The sequence below is a fragment of the Equus caballus genome, chromosome 2, assembly GCF_041296265.1.
Source record: "Equus caballus isolate H_3958 breed thoroughbred chromosome 2, TB-T2T, whole genome shotgun sequence".
NCBI classification, from domain to species: domain Eukaryota; kingdom Metazoa; phylum Chordata; class Mammalia; order Perissodactyla; family Equidae; genus Equus; species Equus caballus.
In genome coordinates this window covers 77,600,527-77,623,086 of record NC_091685.1, presented here as the reverse complement: position 1 = coordinate 77,623,086, position 22,560 = coordinate 77,600,527, and the positions used below count along the sequence as shown (strand labels likewise).

The window sequence follows — 22,560 nt, the reverse complement described above, 5'->3', positions numbered from 1 at the left end:
AGAGCAAGAGCTTCTCAATTTGTGACCCAGGAGCTCTGCAAAAAGTCTCCTCAGCCTGCGTGGAGGTAAAAAGGGGCCAGGGCGCAACCAGAGTCCATCGGCTTTTGGTGAATGGTCTCTAGATTACCCCAATGTGCACACAAAGATTATTTTCTAAGAAGGTCAAGGAACGAAAGATTGGGAAGCACCAACTTAGTAGAAATTGCTGATCTGAGAATCATGAAAACTGAGTTTAACTCCTTGCCATCTCACTGAGTGACCTTAAGTAAGTTACTTCACCCCTTTGGAACCCTTAGTTAGGCTCCTCCTTATTTAGTAAATGATGAATAGTCTGGACTACTTCTAAGGCCTCTTCTATTTCTAAAATTCTGTAATTTTCCTTCCATTTCCCTTTCACAACGTAAAATAATACTGACTGGACATTTACTTAAAAATTCCATACTCACTAAATATTTATTAAGTACCTAAACTGTGCCAGGCATGTGAGAATCTGGGAAACAGATATGGAAGACATACATAATATGGGGTTAAATACATTTTATTGTATACAAATAACATATTTAATTGTGAATAATCCTTGTGTCCCTTTAAGTGATTAAATAGTAGAGTCTACTGAATAGTGCTCAAATAATGGGAATCTGCACAGATAATGAAAAGCTTGCTTATGCATAATTAATAAATATTAACTCTAATTATAGTCTAATATGTAAGGCCTTCTTTCTCTGTACTCTTGTTTAAAAAAATTAGGACATTTAAATTTACTGATAAGTTGCATTTATGATCAAAATCAATTTCAAAAGTATAAGTTTATAAAAATAGTTTATTTTAAAGACTCTCAATAGGACTTCAACATCTTATTTTCAGACATACCAAGAGACAATGTGTTCAGTATATTTTAATCCATGATGAAAGTTGCACCAGATCTATTATTAGATTTACATGTGTTTAAATTGGGCAGGGATGGGGAAAGCATGGATTCAAAATTTTAATTAAATATTACATAATTGGATCTCACCCAAACGAATTTAAAGTGAGATTTTCATTTGGATACAGTTTCACAAAGGTTACAAATATATATCAACTTACAACTGAATGAGTCATTTAGTATTTTACAATGTTTTAAAAATCTAGCTCCATAACCGCTTTCCTTTTAAAAAAAAAATCCTTCCCGTATAATATAAAAAGTCCACATTTCTCTGGAAATGTATACATTTGCCTAATAGTAAGGTCCAAAATGAGAAGAATTACCATCTCCAGAAGAGGGGGGAGGAGGCAGGGGTGGAGGGGGAGGAGGTGGAGGTATGGAGTATGGTAAGGGAAGTAATGGATGAGGTGCCATGCCCGGTGCAGCCCAACCCATGTTTACAGATGCAGGCGGTGGAGGTGGTGGTGGTGGAGGATGGAGTGAAAAATTATGCACGTCAAACACTGGAGGAGGAAAGGGATACTGTGGCATGATAGGATTATCTTGTCTCTGAGGTGGAAATCCTGAAGTCTCCTGAGGGACCATATGTTCTGAGTTATAAAACTGTGGAGGTGGGGGCCTGCCATGGCAAGGTTGAGGATATCTACCCTGGGAAAATGCTCGTGTAAATTCTTTGTTGCGATATCCTTTTGCATGCTCTGAAGAAGAGCTATGAGCATTCCAGTTCTGACGTACTTCTGCAAAATCTTCACCTGTGAGTGGAGGAAAAAAAACAAGAACAAAATTAAAAGTCATCTTAACACATCAAAAAACACTTTAAGATTTCAATAATGTCTTGTCTTTAATTTCCAGTATACTTTATATTATATAAGTTAAAAAAACTTATGCTTAAAATTATCCCTTTTAAATGAATCCAAAAGGCCAAGAAATCAGGAAAGGGAAAGCCTAGCAAGGCAGAAAACTTTGAGACAACAACCATTTGACTCCAGCCAAACAGCACAGAGAAAACGACACCACCCCCAACAACATTCTCAAAGGTGGAGTGGAGAGCCTCGACTTCTACCCTTGAAATGCTTAAATGAGATGCCCTGGCACCCCGACCTGGGTAGTGGCAGAGCAGGGTGAGCCGGGAGCCAGTCACAAGGCCTCCTTTCAGTGATAGTGGAGACCACATGGGGTACCCAACTTCCACCACCACCAGCAGGAGCACAGTGTTCCTCCATCTCCTGCACGGGGGTGGTGTCACAGAAGACCTAGTGGAGTCAGGACTTTCATCACAGCCCAGCGCTAATGAAGTCAGCCCCCACTGGTGTCAGGGGAGCTGTTATGAGGCACTCCTACCCCGACTAGGCATGACAGGAGGACTATCCTTGCCCAGCAGTAACAAGGCACCCCGGCCTAGGTGTCAACAGAGGCCGAGAAGAAAACCTGGACTTCTATCCCCATCTGCTAGTAAGAGTAATAAGGTGACACCCTTCTTCCTTTCTCTGACAGAGCAGTTTTAAAAACAAAAAAACAAAACTGCTAAAACAGAAGATTTAACTAAGATCTAGAGTCTCATAACATAATACCCAATATGTCCAAGTTTCAATTAAAAATTATTCATCATATCGAGAACCAAGATGATTTCAAACTCAATGGAAAAGGAAAACCAATCAAGGCCAATATCTAGATGACAAAGATGTCAGAATTATCTGAGAAATATTTTAAAGCAGTCACCATAAAAATGCTTCAAAAATATTATAAACACACTGGAATAAAGTCTCAGCAAAAACAAAAAGAAAAAGATCCAAAGAAACAAACAGAAATTTTAGAACTGAAAATTCAATAATGGAAATAAAAAACTCAATGGAGGGCTCAATAGCAGAATGGAGGGAACAGAGAAAAAGAAGAGGGAACCGAAAGACAGAACAATGGAAAATATCCAGTCTGAAGAGCAGAAAAACAATAAACTGGGGGGAAAAAACAAACAGAGTTTCAGGAACCTGTGGGACTATGACAAAAGATCTAACATTTATGCCATCAGAATCCTAGAAAGAAAGGGAAAAAAATGTAAAGCAGAAGATGCACTTGAAGAAATAATGACTGAAAACTTCTCAAATTTGCCCTAAGACATAAACCTACAGATTCAAGAAGCTAAATAAACTCCAATCAGAATAAACCCATACCAAGACACACTGTGGTCAAACTTCTGAAAAGTAAAGACAAAGGAAAAACCCAAAAGCACAAAGAGAAATGACATCTTACCCACAGGAGAAAAATAATTCAAATGATGGTAGATGTCTCATCAGAATCCATGAAGGCCAGAAGGAAGTGGCACAACATTTTTAAGTGCTCAAAGACAACTATTAATCTAGAATTCTTGACTGAGTAAAAATATTCTCAGGAAAAAGGGAAACCAAATACATTTTCAGATAAAGGAAAACTAAGAATTTATCTACAGCAGACCTGCCATAATAGAATGGCTAAAGCAAGTTCTCAAAACAGAAACAGTAAGAGAACCCTGGAACATCAGAAAGGAAGAAAGAACACAGTAAGCAAAAGTATGAGTAAATACAATAAAACTTCCTTCTCTGATTGAGTTTTCTAAATTGTATTTGATGGTTGAAACAAAACTTTTAACAGCTAATGTGATTTCAATTGTATGTATATGAAATATTTAAGGCAATTTATATTACAAGCCAGGGAAAATAAAGGAACATAAAGAGAGGCCAGGTTTCTACACTGTACTCAACTAGCAAAACAATGATACCAGTAGACTGTGATAAGTATACATAATTTAATACCTAGAGCAACCAGTGAAAAAATTATACAAAAAGATACACTCAAAAACACTACAGATAAATCAAAATAGAATTCTAAAAAGTGTTATAGTAACCACAGGCAGGGAGAAAAAAGAAAATAGAGAAATGAAAACCAGTGAGAATAAACAGAAAAGGGCAGACTTAAGCCCTAACATATCTTAATAAGCACATTAAATATAAATGGTCTAAATACACCAATTAAAACACGGAGACTGGCGGTCGGCCCTGTGGCACAGCGATTGAGTTCAGTGCACTCCACTTCAGCGGCCCAGGTTCGGATCCTGGGTGTGGACCTACACCTCTCATCAGCCACATAGAAAGTGCAGGAAGACTGGCATGGCTGTTAGCTCAGGTCGAATCTTCCTCAATAACAACAAAAAACCACAGAGACTGGCAGAGGGAGTTAAAAAAGATAATTCAACTATATGTCTACAAGAAAATCATTTCAAATGATATAATCAGGTTGAAAGATAAAGGATGGAAAAAGATACAATATGCAAACTTTAATTAAAAGAAAGGAGTAGTTATATTAATATCAGATAAAGTAGGTTTCAGAGCAAAGAAAATTACCAGAGAAAAAGAGAGACATTTTATAACCATAAAAGGATTATCTACCAAGATATAGTAATCCTAAATGTGCATGCACCAACCACACTCCCTCTCTCAATAACTGATAGAATAACCGAACAGAAAATCTCCAAGGGTAAAGAAGAACCCAACAACACCAGCAACCAACAGAATCTAATTGACATTTATAGAATTTTCTACCACATAAGAGCAACATACACATTATTTTCAAGTGCCCACACAACATACACCAAGGTAAACCATATCCTGGCCTATAAAACAAACTTCAAAAAAAGGTAAAAAAATGGAAATCATACACAGTATGTTCCCCACCCACAACAGAATCAAGCTAGAAATCAAAAGAGAAAAACCTCCAAGCACTTGCAAACGAAATAATACTCTTCTAAATAATCCACTGGTCAAGGAGGAAGTCTCAAGTGAAATTAAAAAAAAAAAAAATGAAGCCGAATAAAAATAAATACAACATATCAACATCTGTGGAACTAATTTAAGCAGTAAAGTCTCAAATAAGTAATCTAAGATCTCACCACAAGAACTAGAAAAAGTAGATCAAAATAAACCTAAAGCAAGCAGTTGCAAGAAAATGATAAAGAAAAGAAAGAATGAAACTGAAAACAGAAAATCAATGACACAAAGAACTGGTTCTTAAAAAGACCAATAAAATTGGTAATCCTCTAGGCAAGACTAACAAAGCAATACAAGTTGCAAATTACCAATGCCAGGAAAGACAACAAAAGGATAATAAGCAATACTGCAAACAAGTCTACACATAGGAATTTGACAAATCACATGAAGTGGACCAATTCCTTGAAAAACACATACTAGTATAATCCACTCAGTGTGAAATAGATATCCCTATTAAGGAAACTGAATTTGCATTAAAAACCTTCCCAAAAAAGAAATCTCCAGGCTGAGATGGTTTCACTGGAGACTTTTACCAAACACTTAAAGAAGAATTAATACCAATTCTATACAATCTCTTCAAGAGAATATCAAAAATTACCAACTCATTTTATGAAACTAGTATTACCCTCACACCAAAACCAGGTGAAGACACGTAAAAAGAAAAAAAGAAAACTAGAAAACTATAGACCAATATCCTTCATGAATATAGATGCAGAAATCCTTATCAAAATATGAGCAACAGAATTCAACAACATATATAAAGAATTACACACTATGAGCACCTTTGGTTTATTCCAGAGATGCAACAGCTGGGTCAATATTCTAAAACCAATGTAATCTACCTTATTAACAAGTTAATGAAGAAAAATTATGTGATCTTATCATTCAATGAAGAAAAAGTAATCATCAAAATTTAATACTCATCCATATTTTTTAAAAGTTCAGAAAAACAGGAATAGATGAAAATTTTCTCAACTTGATAAAAAACATTTGCAAAAACCCTATATCTAACATTATACTTGACAAAAGACTGAATGTTTTCTCCTATGATAAGAAACAAAGCATATCTATTCAACATAATGCCAGAAGTTATAGCTAGTAAAGTAAGAAAAGACAAAAAAAATAGACTGAAAGAAAAAAAAATAAATAATACTGTCCCTGTTTGCAAATGACATTAATTCGCTAGGTAGAAAATCTCAAGGAAAAAACTCCTAGAACCAGTGAGTGAGTTCAACAAGGTCAAAAGACACAAGCTAAACATACAAACATTAATCCTATTTCTACATTCTAGCAATGAACATATGGACACCGGAATTAAAAATGCAACATCATTTACAACAATTCAAAAAAAAGAAATACTTGGGTGTATATCTAACAAAAAAATGTACAAGACTTGTATTCTCAAAACTACAAAATGCCGCTGAAAGAAATCAAAGATCTAAGCTAATGGAGCTGCACACCGTGTTTGTGGAATGGAAGACTTGACATAGTTAAGTTGTCAATTCTCTCCAAACCAAAATCCAGGTTTAATGAAACTCCTATCAAAATACCAGCAAGACATGGGGCCGGCCTGGTGGCACAGTGGTTAAGTTCGCATGTTCTGCTTTGGTGGCTCAGGGTTTGCAGGTTCAGATCCCAGGCGTGGACCTAGCACCACTCCTCAAGCAACACTGTGGTGGCATCCCATATAACGTAGAGGAAGGCTGGCACAGATGTTAGCTCAGCTAGTCTTCCTCAAGCAAAAAGAGGAGGATTGGCAACAGACTTTAGCTCAGGGCCAATCTTGTTAGCTCAGGGCCAATCTTGCTCACAAAAAAAACAAACAAAAAAAACCCAGCAAGACTTTTAGAGAAGACTATTCCAAAACTCATGTGGAATGACAAAGGAATTAGAAGAGCTAAAATAATTTTTAAAACTTTTAGGGAAAAAAAATGAGAAAATCTTTGGGATATAGGTCTGGCAAGAAATTCTCAGACTCCATAAAAGGAAAACTGATGATTTGGGCTTCACCAAAATTAAAAACTTTTGCTCTGAAACAGACCTTTTAGGAGAATGAAAACATAAAGCGACAGACTAGAAGAAATTATGTACAAACTCTCATAACTCAAGAGTAAAAAAAACAGAAATACAATTAGAAAATGGGCAAAAGACAAAGAAATATGTCACTGACAGCAAATGAGCATGCGGGAAGATTTTCAATATCATTAGCCATTAGGAAAATGCAAGTTAAAACCACAATTAGATGGGGCCGGCTCTGTGGCCGAGTAGTTAAGTTCACGTGCTCTGCTTCAGTGGCCCAGGGTTTCAGCAGTTTGGATCCTGGGCGCGGACACGGCAGGGCACATCAGTCCATGCTGAGGCGGCATCCCACACAGCACAGCCAGAAGGACCTACAACTACAATCTACAACTATGTATTGGGGGGCTTTGGGGAGAAGAAGGAGGAAAAAAAAAGAAAACTGGCAACAGATGTTAGCTCAGGTGCCAATCTTTAAAAAAAAAATTATCTCTAAAAAAAAATCACAACTAGATATCACTACACAACTATTAGAATAAAAAATAGTGAAAACACCAAATGCTAGTGAGAATGCAGAGAAGCTGAGTCGCTCACACATTGGGGATGGGAACACAAAGTGGCACAGCCACAGTGAAAAACATGATGGCTGTTTCTTAAGAAATTAAACATATTAACTATCATATAATCCATTTTTCCCAGAGAAATGAAAATCTGTGTTCACACAAAAACCTGTACACAAATGTATACAGCAACTTTATTTCTATAACCAAACCTGTTAACAACCCAGATGTCCTTCAACACACAAATAGTTAACCTGTGATATCATTCAAACCATGGACTACCACTCTGGAACGAAAAGAAACAAACTTGACACACACAAGAATCTGGATGAATCTCTAGAAAATCATGCTCCGTGACAAAGCCAAAGCTGATGATAACATGTTGTATGACTCCATTTATATAACCATTCTTGACATGACAAAATATATCACAGAAATGGAGAACAGATTAGCGGTTGTCAGGAGTTGAGGAGGAGGTGGGGGGGAGGGGAATGGGAGTGACTATAAAAAGGCAACATGAGGGATCTTTTCTGTGATGGAAATGTTCTGTATCTTGATTGTATCAATGTCAGTATCCTGGCTGTGCTATTGTACTGTATAGTTTTGCAAGATGTTGCCATTGCAGGAAACCGGGTAATGAGCATACAAGATCTCTCTGTATTATTTCCTACAATTGCATGTGTATCTAGAAAAAGTTTAGTTTTAAAAAAGGAAAAAGAAAACAGGAAAGATATAATAAAAAGGAATGCATGTTAAAAAATAAAATACCTTGATTTAGGTATTAAGTATCATATCATTTAATTCTAATCTAATTAAATGATTAGATTAAATCTAATCATTTGATTTATTCATGGAAGTAAACAGGTTTCTTAAGGAAAAAGCACAAATGATACGCACAAATGACTCTAACAAGGCTTAATTTGCCTTTTACCCCAGAAGCCATTTTTATATTCTGAAGCTTGAAAAACTACCACTGAATATTCCTTGTGACTCTCTCCCACCACATCCCATGCTGTGTAATGCCTCCAATGCTAGCTGCATGACAGGAGGTAAAAAGAGAACCCAGATGCTTCCTTCAGTTTTATTGCTGATGAACTTACATAAATGTAAATAATGATTTTAAAAAATTACAAGATAATGCATTTACTTACTTGATTCATTAAATTCAGATTTGAATTTTTTCCGGCCTTGAATCTGAGATTTTTTCCTCTGTTTGGCCTCTTTTTCCTTTTCATCATCACTGAAATCTAAGGCCTTATAGGAAAAAAAGAGAGACTTATGTCACATGGATTTACCAATTCAACAGTATATACTTGGAGGTAAGTAGAATAAGCTTATTATTGAATGCCGACCCTGAAAGAAAACTACTCTTTTCAATACTTAATATTCTCCAGTAATATTCAAATTAACTACATAATAGAAAAATAGTTTTTGATGAATGCCTAATAACTCTGAATTAACAGAAGTCAGTAATCAAGATGAGTACTCAAGGATTTTTTGTTTCTTAAAATTCCTAGAAAGTTTCAGATAGGTAACTTTAAAATGCCAATCTTTAGCAAACTTCAGATATGGGTATTCCCTAGCTAGAAGTCTGACTTCCAGCTTAAAATCAAGATTCATCATAGTGCCACTGCCAATGATGCTAAAGAAAGGAGTAGTTAGGAATAAATTATCAGATCTAATATAAAAATACAAGATAATGTTATACCTTTCACTCATTCAAAAATGTACACATACCCATTATATGCGAGGCCTGTTCTAAACACTTTACAGATGCTAATTCTTTTAATAATATAACGTCAGGTATACTAAGAGTTGTAAATACATACTAAGACAAAGTAAGGGGGGAGAAAATCATGAGGGATGCTATTTAGATAGGACGGCAGGAAAAGGTTTTGATAAGCAGATCCATGCATGACCCAACTTCCAAGAAGAAATCATTTTAAATTACAAGAGGGAGAGTCAAACATAACTAAGAATTGAGATTCCCTGTTATAGCCCACCAAAAAACAAGACTTATGAGCTATATATTATGACTTCTATGATTTCTTAAAATTCAGGAATTTTCTGTTGTTAGTGCCATAAGTCGATTCCTAGTGACCCTGTAGACAGCAGACTGGAACCCCGCCTGATCTTTCTCACTTTTCAGTGCTATATCAGACAATGCTCCACTACTATTCATAGGGTTTTCATGGCCAAGTTTTTTGTAAGTGGGTGGCCAGGTCCTACCTCCTAGTCTGTCTTAGTCTGGAAGCTCCACTGAAACCTGTCCACCATGGATCACCCTGCTGGTATTTGAAATACCAGTGGCACAGCTTTCAGTGCCACAGGATGACAACCAACAGACAGTATGACAACAGATAGACTGGTAGTGTGTTTCCCTGACCTGTAAACAAACCCTGGCCGCAGCAGTCAGAGCACGGAATAGCAACCACTAGACCACCAGGACTGGCTCTCAGGCATTTTATTATTCTATTAATATCAGAAAAAGATACTACATTTTATTAAAAAATATATGAAAGCAGGCTCACTGTGCATGCATGTGTGCACATTTAAAAGGAAGAAATGTCTATGAAAAGTTTTTGTATGGGATTTTCAGTATGGACTTGCTGAAATATATGCTAGATCAAATCTTCCATGAACCAAGAGTCCATACACCTCAGAATCTATAATCAAATTCAAAAACATCAATTAATTTTAGTACTTTCAAGCACATGTTCTTTTATTAATGATTTTAGCGTGCTAAGGTTTTTAAGCTCATGTTAAATCTGGTATCTGCTAGACATTAGAAAGTATTAGGATTAGATGGAAAACATTCCGTTCTCTGAAATTGTTCATTCAAATAACAAAATAGACAAACCAATGAACTTAGTGCTATGGAAGTGTAGGGCTGAAGAAAGAAAAAAGGGCAAGGAAAACTTGTTGGTACGGGTAACCCAAGGAGAATCTCTAATGACTAGTTAGCAGCAAAAAGATGGGAAAGAAAATTTTCAAAGAGTGGGAATATGTGCAGAGGCACAGCATATTCAAGAATTGAAAATGGTTCTGTAAGGCAAAGTGAAACCTTCTTATATAGGGAAATCAGAGATGATAAACCAGAGAATAAAGAACCTTATTGTGCTATCTTAAATAACTGGGCATCATCCTAAGAGCAGGAGGGAGGTATTAAAGGATTTTAATTGGCAACAGTTTATTTTGAGAGACTACTTTGGCAATATTTTGCTATCACCTCCCAAAATCAGAGAAAAATTCACATTTTTCTTGTACACAAATTAATTTAAATTTGCATTCATCAAACACATTTATTCAACCACAAATTACATATTCATGTTAGAAACAGATATGAAGATGAATAAGATGCATTCTCTGTAAGTAATTTTTAGCTCCTTTATGCAAGCTCAACATTTCCTATTTTCACAGTATGATTTCTTTTAAAGTTTAAACCCCAAAATTCCAAACTCTAATCTATGATTAGTACCAGGCAGTAATTCTATACTACAAAATTTCATCATCATAAAATAAACTTGTGAATCTCAGAGTTTTCTATATTATGAAAATAAGGGACATTCAGTCATCTACTTAGAAAAAAACAAACCTCATGAGGTATGCTGAGATTTAATTTTTATAATTAACCTAATCAAACCAATTTTAAGCAATTAACTTTACCATAACTAGCAACTTCAATGCTTAGGTCTGAAACAACAGGAATGTACCAGAATATTTACATTTCGCAAGAAATACGTTTCAAGACCTTTGTGAATTCTCAAATAGTTTAAAAACACATAATTTCAGTAATAAGATGCCCTAAACATAACCAAGAACATTAAATGAATCTAAAGGGCCTTAATGGAAAACATACGCAATACAATGACATAAACCAGAAAACATAATCCCATGGCAATGTGGAACTAAACCAGGATCACTCACTGGTTAAGGGACTCTCTGAGTGGGCATTCTCTGATTCATGCCTCAGCAAAATTAGAAATTAACACAGACCACGAATCTTCAGCATTGCTTAAGAACATCTAAAACATCTATTTTTTCTTTTATATTGTATAAATTCATTCTATTCTCAAGAAATGTATACACTCATTGTGATTTATATTTCAATAACTTACAAAAAAAGAAAACATGCTTAAACATTTCCACAGAAAGTTAAACCAAAAATAAACCAAATTTTTAATTTAACTTTTAGGTATTAACAAGAATAATACAGATTATTCCTGACTATTCCATATCTCTAGAAAGACTGTGCATCAAGCTACTTTGGGACATGAAACTAGTCTTGCGGACATGGATTCAAGAAGGAAAATCAAGAACTCTCTTTTTAGGAAGGTAATCACACTGTAAAAAATGGAGAAGTGGGTAGATTCTAGTGATTTTGAACCTCCAAAAGAAAGGCAGCTTATTAAAAGCACCATTAATAAATGTCTTCATGTTCCACATGAACTTAACCAAACTGAAGAATAAAATCTTTTAAAATAATGACAATTCTGCCTTTACTAGGTATCAACAAAACTGATTTTAAAAAATAGGAAATTACAAGGAAAATGATAAGCTGATAATTATTAAAGTGTGAGTGAAAATATTTTCTTTCTAAAATGATCAATCAAAACATCTCACTGAGAGATAGAAAACAGTCATTTGGGAGAAGGAGAGTGCATGGGCTTGCAGAAGACAGTGTGACTGCCGAGTAGCACTAAGGACGCCTTAAGGTCAAGAATGATGAATTTATAGGATTAAGTCCTGCCTTACTTTCTAAAATTTTGTGTAAAAAGATTTACACTTACTTCTGGTGGTGGCTCCTGATCATTCTTCCATGACGCATCTGATCCCCTATCCCTAGAAAGAAGAAAAACATCAAAGGTACTTATTAAGATTCTGGTAAGCACTTATAACTTACTAGTATGGAAAATAGTAAAGTAGAAGACATGAGCTCAACCCTTAATTTTGCAATACACATGAAAGTAAGAGTAAAAAGTAAACGACCATTTATATGTCCTTTACCTTGTTTCAGAAGATGTGAGAAGCTCATTACAAAACCACAACATTTGGACATATATAAATATTTGGACCGGGGAATGAGAACAAGAAGCCAAGGCTGTGGTATGCAGAGGAAAGTGGTTTTGCAGTTCATAAGCATCTCCAGATGCTATAACTTTGACTGACACTTTCCTGACACCTGAGCTCATTCATAAAGCTTACTTCAATAAATACTTATTTTACACCAACTATAGGTCAGACACTGGTCCAGGTGCTAAGGACACAGAAACGAACATGAAGCACTCTCTATCCAAGATTTCACAGTTTTAATGGCAGAGATAACAACATGAAATTCTTTTTCCTCGATTTACCTGAGGAATATCAATGGCACTCCATGAGTAACAAAGGCTTACTCAACAGTGATTCTTTTTTTTTTTTAAAAGATTTTTATTTTTTTTTTCCTTTTTCTCCCCAAAGACCCCCAGTACATAGTTGTATATTCTTCGTTGTGGGTCCTTCTAGTTGTGGCATGTGGCACGCTGCCTCAGCGTGGTTTAATGAGCAGTGCCATGTCCGCGCCCAGGATTCGAACCAATGAAACATTGGGCCGCCTGCAGCGGAGCGCGCGAACTTAACCACTCGGCCACGGGGCCAGCCCCTCAGCAGTGACTCTTAAAGCAGACACAGTAAAATGAAGCCTACCTAGTTTGGGGAGGAAGACCTTGGAAGATTTAAAGGACAGTATAATCACAAACATTAATTACTTTTAGTGGAAAGTTTTATACTCTATGATCAACAAAACTATATATATCTATTATAAGGATGATTAGAATTTCTGAAAGCTCATTTTTAATCTTCATCTTTTTAATCTTTTTATTTCATAGTTTGACAATATCTTGTTATTCAACTACTTAAAAATATTATAAAGTATTAGGAGTAGATGTTGTCCTCACTGCTTTAAACTAGATCTCAAAAATAAATGAGATTCTTAGGAATTCATTCATTAAAGTAATTAATCCATAAAAATTCATTTACAGATGTCAATGGGCCGGCACAATATGAAAATCACTAAGTTTGCTCTAAAATTTTGATTCAGAACTTTTCACATTGTGTATTGGCATTATCAATGATTTTTCCACCACTTAAAAAAAGCTTTTACTCATCAAATACCATCTTACACCTATGCATTTAACATAGCTACAGTACTTCTCTTTGCTTATATGCCATCTCATGGCCTGCAGTGCCCACAGCCTGGAGTTTAAAGACATAAATAGGAAAAGCTCCCCAACTAGCAATGCACTTACCACAGAAAATCAAAATCTACTAAAGAAAAGATCAAGCAACATTTCAAAAAGCTCTTTTAACAAGAGAGTAAGTTCATGGGAGGCTAGAATTAAAATAGCCTTACTAAAGGTGGGTAAGCGGGAGAGGAGCTGAACTTCTCTATCTCAAAGGCAAAGTACTCCACTGAGTTCCCATAACAGACACCACAATGCAGTCTAGAATAGAAGAGGCTTTGTCAAGTGGGGCTTCTGCAGGGTAGGCCTAATTTTCCATTCTTTAGTTTATTGTTACTGCTTTCCAGCACAAAATTCTTATTCTTGCACATAAAGACAAAGACTACTCCTATTGTTTAAAGTCCATTTAATAAACACCTTCAGAAAACTTTTCAGTTTACATGGGGGTTTTTTTTGCTGCTGCTGTTGTTGAAGAAGATTAGCCCTGAGCTAATGTCTGTGCCAATCTTCCTCTGCTTTATATGTGGGTTGCCACCATGGCATGGCTGACAAGTAGTGTAGGTCTGTGCCCAGGATCCAAACCCATGAACCTGGTCCACCGAAGCAGAGAGCACTGAACTTAACCACATGCCACGGGGCCAGCCCCAAGTTTATCTGTTTTAAGCTAAAATATGTTGTTAAAAGCTAAATATATGGCATAGCACCAGCGATATCCCAATATTCAAAGCAGAATAAAATGTTAATTATTTAAGTGATGATTTTAAAACATACTAGACTCTTTATGACTGTATCATCTATTTAATTCACCTTTCTTGTCAGTGGACCTTACGCAGTCTGAAGAACTTAAGCAAAATGTTTCATCAAACTATGTGAATCCTTAAACATGAATTTAATCAATTACAAGGAACAAAATTTTCACCTCTGAAATAATAAATGAAATTCAGAGACTTGATTTAACATGTAAGTGGTATAGAGACCTTCTTATGCCACAGAACTGGGACCAGTACACTTGACATAGCACCAAGGCTACTTACTGACTGAAGTTCCTTTGTATTTCCTGCAAAAACCACATCCTTAATGCTTCACCTAAATTTCAAGTTTCCAACTAAAGACAGGACTTGTCTGTCAAACGAAGTGAAAAGTCTTTTTGGATTCAGGATTCCTCTCGCATTCCCCAATCTTTCACGGTCTTTTCTTCCACTCTTAATTGGACATTATTTTTTTAGTGCCTCATATTCATTACATCTTTCCAAAGTATTCAACTTATTTTTACAGAAAAAGCTATGCTATTTGAACTATATGTCATTGATTTATATAAATTAAATTATATAAGTTTGACTGATATAAGTAGCTCTACAGCTAACACCTGGTAACAATTAACACATGGAAAATATACAATTAACCAGTGGGAGCAAAAATATGCAGAAATACTACTACCCACACGCCACAGGCATCATTTAGCATATTTACAGGCAAAATGAAGGGCACTGGTTTGTAGGTTGTCAACCCTATTTATCACAGTTTGATATACAACTTTTCACAGACATATCTTACTTCTCTCTTCTATAAATTTGCAATTTATACACAATCTGAAATTTACTCATTTTCTTTTTCTTCTTGAGTATTACAAAGTTTATTAAATAGTTAAGCCTATGACTATAATCCAAAGAAAATTTTACTTAAGTTGGAAAAGAATTTTTTAAATGATAATACTAATACTGAAAGAGTATGTATATAAAAGTATATAATGGAAAAAACAATGGATTAGAATTCAGAAAATTTTTATGGCTCAAATGTATTCTTACTAGTTGATCATGTCATTTTGGCCAAATGATATAAATGATCTCTATCTGTAGAATATGATAATAAATTGTAGCTTTCAGAGATGTTACTAGGAAAACAAATGAACTCTTTGGAAGATACGTACCATTTAACTACAAGAAACTACCATCACTAAGAATTATTCCTAAAATATAAACATAAGACAAGCAAACAACACTAACATGTCAATCAAGTACTTACTGTTTAAGTTTTTCTGTGAATATATATTGAGTGAAGTCTTTCATTGATGGAGCAAAATACATAGTATCTTTTATTTTAATACCTTTATTCTCAATGTGCTCTGAAGAATTAAACCGTAACACATAAAATGGATGTGCAACAGGTCCAAATATCTCAAATATCTATAAAATAGAAGAAACATAAAGGCCTCCTTTAACATGACAAATGACTTGAAAAGTCAGTAATATTTAAAAAAGCAAAACATGATAATTGCTATAACAAGGTAATTTTGTCAGCGTCAGAACAATAAAATTGTATTTCTATTTGTCATTTTTGCATAATCACAAAGTCTTCATAGTTTGATTATAAATGCATTAACTTATTCCACATTTCCTTTTTATGAATTTAAAACGAGTGTAACAAGTTAGTTCTTACTAAATTCAAATCATTTTAGTAATACCAGATGTAAATTATGAAGTTTTGGTTTTATTTTTGGTCATTTAAGTGGTAAGGTATGAAGAAAAGAATTACAATTGGTAACTTTTGAGAATTAAAACGCTGTCTCTGAGTCAGTGTCTCCAGACATAAAACTTAAAAGGCAAACTTCTGCTTCAATGGGTATTCAATCCCTCTATTTCCATACAGTGATTAACATCTTTAAAAAATTAAACCACAACTTTTTCTAATTCGAAAAGTAGTAAAAGCAGGTTTCAACATGAAGTTGCTTATTTCTCAAAAATCAAAGATGCTATACAGCCTTTAACTTTTACATAAAGGAACTGCTTTTAGCACCAAGACAAATTATTTTATTTCTGAAAATGTTTTATGAAAGATGAAAGGAAGTCTCTTGTTTTCAAATTCTTCTCAAATACCTGAATTTTTAAAAATAATGTTTCTGACAACAAATTATGTATATTACAGAAACTGGACCATGACCAATGTCAGTGTAGATTTCACCATTAATGATTTTTTTCTTTTGAGATTATACTGTAGCTTTACATACTGCTCCCTTTTAAAACCTAAAGTTGCACTAAATTTTTGCATGTTACAAATATTATTCATAAGTATAATTTCAGTGGGTATATAACACTCCTGTATAGATTTAGCACAATTTATTTAACTCGTCTTATACTACAGGACATTTAGGTAGCTTCCAATTTGTTCAGTATTATAAATAATGCCATGATGAACATCGTTATCCATAAATTTCTGTACTTAAGATTTCCTGAAAATTGATTTGTAAGGGATGGAATTATTGGAACCAAGAGTATGATTATTATTAAAAGTCTTGATGTAAATTACTAAATAATTTCCAAATAGCTTGGACCATTTTAAACCAACTGTATTGAAAGTACTCGTTTTATTACATCCTCAGTTCTTGCTTTTTGATAGTAAATGTTCTCATTTTATGCTCTGCAGTATACCATTCAAGCTTTTAGTAATTCTCAATCTGGCATAAAACAACTCACCCATCATGGTACCAACGTTCTGAAGATAAGATTACTCTAAAAATAGCGAGAAATGTATTTGAAAGGATTTAGATAAAAACAGTAGACCTCTTCCAACCAGAACTGCAAAGGATAGAAAGGGATACATGCAGCACAACTCTTCCTGGCCTACACTACATACGCTAAAGTAATATATCATCTTACTTGTCACTTTTTTAAAAATCTTAAAAACAATTCACATTTTGTTTAACTCCCTTGATGAATATCGACAAATCTATACTTTAAGTCTGGACAGGGACAAAAATATCTTTAAAAAAAATTTCCTATGAATCCATTAGTACAAGGTACAGTAATGATTGTTTGTGACCCGGTATAAAAAGCTGTTTCCCAAGGATTTGTTTCCTGGATAGCAAGCTTCCATCTCCTAACTGGGAGAAATGATTTCACTAGGAAAATGCCTTAACAGCTTTGGGTTTATGCAGAGACTGGTTTGAACTAAACTGTAAGTGATTTTCAAATTCCTGGATAAAAATCATAGCATACTTAGTTGCCAATTCTTAAGATCTGAAGTGTTTATAAGACACAGCACCATAAAATCATTATAAAGTTTTAAGTGAAATAACAGCACATACAGCAGGTAACAGGAAGCTGCCTTATGAAGTCAGTACACGGCATACACCAATACTGAGCCGGATTTACAGTCCTCCTTCAAACAGTCACAGGGATACTTGACTGAGTTCACAGAAGCAATCTGGCTAATTCAGAATTACAGAAAAGGAGGATTTAACAATATTTTAACCAATGATAGCTTCAGAGTATAGATTTTAGACTGGCTAATACCTGAGAGCTAAAGTGTGAAGAGCAACTTGAGACAAAGTAGGGCTCAGGCCAGCCCACTTCCTCTCACAGTTCCCTTAAACTTTGAATCCTGCTGTCTTTCCACCTGACTATGGGGATTTCGCAACTCCCATACTGCCTGACTAGAGATAAAAAGAAAGGAATAGGTGGGGCCGGCCCAGTGGCCTAGTGTTTAGGTTCAGGCACTCTGGTTCACGGGTTTGGATCCCAGGCGCAGACATACACACCGCCTCCTCAAGCTAGCTTGTGGAAGCATCCCACATACAAAATAGAGGAAGACTGGCACAGATGTCAGCTCAGGACAATCTTCCTCAAGCAAAAAGAGGAAGATTGGCAACAGATATTAGCTCAGGGCCAAACTTCCTCATAAAGGAAAAAAAACAAAGGAACAGTCCACAAGGACAGTGTAAGAAACAGAACTCAGGATAGTAATGTCGAAGAGATTTACTTTAAGGTGGGCAATAGCTTTCTTTATACCTTAAATAATAGTATATATTCTGTAGAAATACTCATATAAAAATTTAATCCAACTAATGTTTTACACACACCCTGTTATTTGAAAGGTAGTTTTCAAAGTGTCCTTCTACTTAGCTCTAGCTTAGAATACTCACCATCACTTACTCAAAAGTAGTATCTTTCTGCTAAAAGACCTGGAAGGGTTCCTGTCACACAAAGGAGTCACAAAGACACACCACTACCACCACATAGTACAGATATAGCATAGGGTCTGTGGGGAAAAAAACTGACAAGCAAGAAAGTAAGAGTATGTTAGCGCCCCAAATTCTCATTCCACAGCATAGGCTGGGTTTAGGTGTTCCATATGCCACACTGCAAGAGTTCCAGCGGTGGGGGGGCTGCCTGGGCCAAGTGGCCGCACATGCATAAAGAGCATTCTGAGAGAATAAGCCATACTCTCCTCCCCTCTCCACACACACCATGTTATATACTTACAGGTTAGCCTAAGAGGGACTAGGTAACGCCTAGTTTGTCTAGGGAACACGAAACATATCAAGGAATCTCCAGGCCCAGGAACAATGCTGGAGGGCTGTGCACGTGGAGGGCCAAGATCCACATGCTAGTGCTCTGTGAACAGCCTTCAAAAAACGCCATTAGCCAAAGGCCTTACTGTCTTTCCAGCTGAGCCTGATTTTGGCTAAACTACCAACAGAAGAAAGGGGGCAATGAACTCCCACAGCCATCCAGAATTGTCTCTTATCAATCGCTTTATACTATTTTGACTTTCCATTCATAAAAATGAAGACAATAAGAGTATTCTAATTCATTAGTTAGGTCAAATGATTGTTTCAATCACTGTGCATATTACTATATCACAAGTTACTGAGGGAGGGAAAAAAATCCACTCTATCAATATAATATGGAGACTTTCAGAAAATCATCACATACTACCAACCAAGACTAATATAAAGTATTCTTTAAAAAGAGATCAGTAAAACTTCCTAACCAATGATATCAGACAGGGAAATTGATTTCAATGTTTTGGTTTACTAAAAAGTAAAACAAACAATAATAATACAAACAAAACTTGCTCTAATAAATACTCAAAAGTAAATGCAAAACAAATAACCAACAAATTCAGCTTATCAGGGATAATAGGTGGCATAGTTTGGTCAATTTTTTAAAAATCTCCTTATATTAAAGAACAAAACATTAAAAATGGAATTTCATTGATCATTTATCAAGAAGAACTAATTACTATTACGATTAAAGGGCAAGAAGTAGAATTCAAATCTGAGCTCGCCCTCCTTAAATCAGTGGGGAAGAGGGTGGGAGGTGGAAGGGAAAGGAATCAGATAGACCAACTGAGTTGTAAACTCAAAAATTTTGTGATTTTTCAGTAAATGGGATTTCTACAGAGTTTCAGTGACTTTAGAAAGATACACAAAGTATTTATCACCATGCCTCATTATTATTGTTATTATTGAAGAGCAGAGGGAAAAGAAGCGATGTACAAAGGTTTGACATTGAAGGGAAAACTAATATAGTATCTCGATGAGATACGCTAATGATCTAAAATCGATTCAATTTCATTTTCTAGCCATTGGGTTGTTTAACTGATACTCTCGGCCCTCCCTACCCCTGCCATTATTTTGGGGAATCATTTCAAAGTGCTTAGATTTATAATTAAATATTTTTAGGAGACTTGTCACTTCCTGAATTTACAAAGCTTTCTACGTAAAATTTAGAAATAGATTTAATTATTCCCTCTAGACATATGTCATATAGCTAAAGTCAGAGGCATAAATGTTACATTTTTATCCTTTCAAAGACAAATGACAGAAGAGCTGAGTATTAACATTATTAGTCACAATCATAGGACTGAAATTTCAAATGTATTCAGGATATAAGAAAAATGAGTTTAGAGGTTTTAAATTAGCAAAGTGTTGGGTATTTTGAAATTAAAATTGTCTAAGTTAGCTACTTAGAGAAAAAGGCAACTGTCATGAAAATCATAATAAGTTTCAATCCATAGTCAGAAAATCAAGAAATACACTTCTTTTGCTTCTTTTCCCCTCCCCTCTTCTACTACTTTCTTAAGGACAGCAAGAAATGTTTTGCTTTTGCACCTGCACATATTGGTTTCTCCTAAAGAAGTGTACCATTGGGCATGGAGAGCCACTCACAGCCTGATCATCCACTCACCTTCCATTCTTTTTGTCTCTCAACCTTCTTGGAGGTTAAGCCCCCTCATATACCTCTAACCCCTTATAAAGGTCCCAGCAGTACCCGTACTTGAAACAAAAGCATTAAGAATAGGTATGTGAAAGGGAAGAAGTACAGCACCATCCTTCAGGCATTAAAAACTCTTTCTTCCCTCACAAACTTTCTCAAGAATTGTCAAAAAATATCAGTTCTAAACTCCAGTTAATTCTTCCACTGACTGCTTTGTGACTCATTTCTCTTTGGTAAATTGGCCTATCAACCTAAAAAAAGTATATGTAGGTAGTGCAAGGTGCAGGACCCTGATAAAAACCTGATCTCTTCTAATTTATGTTAGAATGGAATAGCAGGAAAAGACAGAGAAAAGGGAAGCTCATGTGAGTGACTCAATAACATAGGCCAAAGTATATGCTTTTTTCTGACTAAATGTAAATTAATTCTATCTCCTAGAACAAAAAAAAGAAGCCTACTGTTGCTTATCTGGGAAAAACTAAACCCCATAATGTTGCTTCTTTGAAGACAGCAGCTGGTTTCTTGCTTGTTTTCAACTCAATACACATTTACTTATTAGCACATATAATTTACGAAGGGCTGTACTTTGTACAGAGGGGAATAACGAGGTGAATAAAACACTGTCCTGGCGCCAGCCCCGTGGCTGGGTGGTTTAAGTTTGCGCACTCCACTTTGGTGGCCCAGGGTTTTGCTGGTTTGGATCCCCGGCGTGGACATGGCACCACTTGTCAGGCCACACTGAGGCAGCGTCCCACATGCCACAACTAGAAGGACCCACAACTAAAATATCCAACTATGTACTGAGGGGACTTGGGGAGAAAAAGCAGAAAAAAATAAAAAAAGATTGGCAACAGTTGTTAGCTCAGGCGCCAATGTTTAAAAAAAAACCCACAAAACAAAACACTGTCCCTACTACCAGAACAGGAACACTTGGTTGGTGTTTATATTCTTGTTCTTTGAAGGCTTTATATCCTCTGCTGACTGCTCAGAATTGTGTTATTTGCTGGGTAAAATATGTGGTCTTCCCTATTAAGGATGGACATGCACTGTAGTTCCATTAGTTAGATGTTAAAAGGGACCCAACCTTAGGGTGAGTACTAAGTACACATATTCATAATTCCCCAGAATGTGCTCACAGCAATGCTTTATTGCTATCACTGAAATTTCTTTCCATTTGAAAAAGATTCCACTCTCAGCTTCCACCTGAGGAAGCCAGTCTAAAAAGTTTTGAGAGCCACTATTCAAAGGGACTCACAAATCAAAAAACGTTAAGAACTACTACACTGTGGAAAGTCTCCCGCACTCAACTGAGTACCTGAAGGGTAGGGAACTGTGTCTTGTTCACTGTGTAGACCCACTGCCTAGCAAAGCACCTGACAAACATCAGGAAAAAAATCTATACATGTGCATTTAATGACTCAAGCAGGAAAGAGTAATAAGCAATATTAAACCAATATAGAGACGGACACCAAGTACTGAAGAGCATAAAGAACATACTAAAAGTTGAGAGCTACAGACTGCTCATCTACTAAAATTAATAAACTCTTTTTAGGACAGATAGGGAAAGTCAGGAAAACCAATCAACAAAGACACAGAATAATTTGTAAGATCTGAATTTTTTACAAACCTTTCCTGCTGCCTGTCGATCACTTTTAAAAATTACAGTCTCCTCATTAACTGGAGGTAAGTTAGTCATAGATTCAATTATTACTGAAAAATGAAACAAAATAGATTATTTCAAGATTTAATCAGAAGATATAGAATTTAAATGGGAATTTAGGCTTTAATTCCAACATAATTTTAAATGAAATTTAAGGTGAGATAATATACCTCAGTAACTATTCCTCTTGGATAAACAAAGTCTACTTTTTACTGAGTGGCACCAAGAAAATAGATTCTACATATTTTTATTTAACACAAAAGCTATAATTCTAAGAAAAAAATTAAAGTACAAAACCTCATAGAAAACTTGAATCACCCATTAAAAAGTCAACCAATTCCAGCCATGTACATTTCCTTGAGCAATTTTTACCCAAAAAATAT

General features: G+C 35.4%; 1 protein-coding gene across 4 annotated transcripts in view; it reads right to left on the bottom strand.

The window, feature by feature from the left end:
• Window positions 1–802: 802 nt before the first annotated feature.
• Window positions 803–22,560, bottom strand: part of NAF1 (nuclear assembly factor 1 ribonucleoprotein) — a 62,553-nt gene continuing 40,795 nt past the window's right edge. For all 4 annotated transcript variants that reach the window (XM_001498445.7, XM_070257344.1, XM_070257357.1 and 1 more), the window contains 5 exons: window positions 22,145–22,227; window positions 15,542–15,702; window positions 12,089–12,140; window positions 8,450–8,552; window positions 803–1,677 (listed from right to left, as the gene is read on the bottom strand). In XM_001498445.7, coding sequence (XP_001498495.3) covers window positions 1,217–1,677; window positions 8,450–8,552; window positions 12,089–12,140; window positions 15,542–15,702; window positions 22,145–22,227 — 860 coding nt within the window. In that variant the 3' untranslated portion in view covers window positions 803–1,216. The remainder of the gene's footprint in view (window positions 1,678–8,449; window positions 8,553–12,088; window positions 12,141–15,541; window positions 15,703–22,144; window positions 22,228–22,560) is intronic.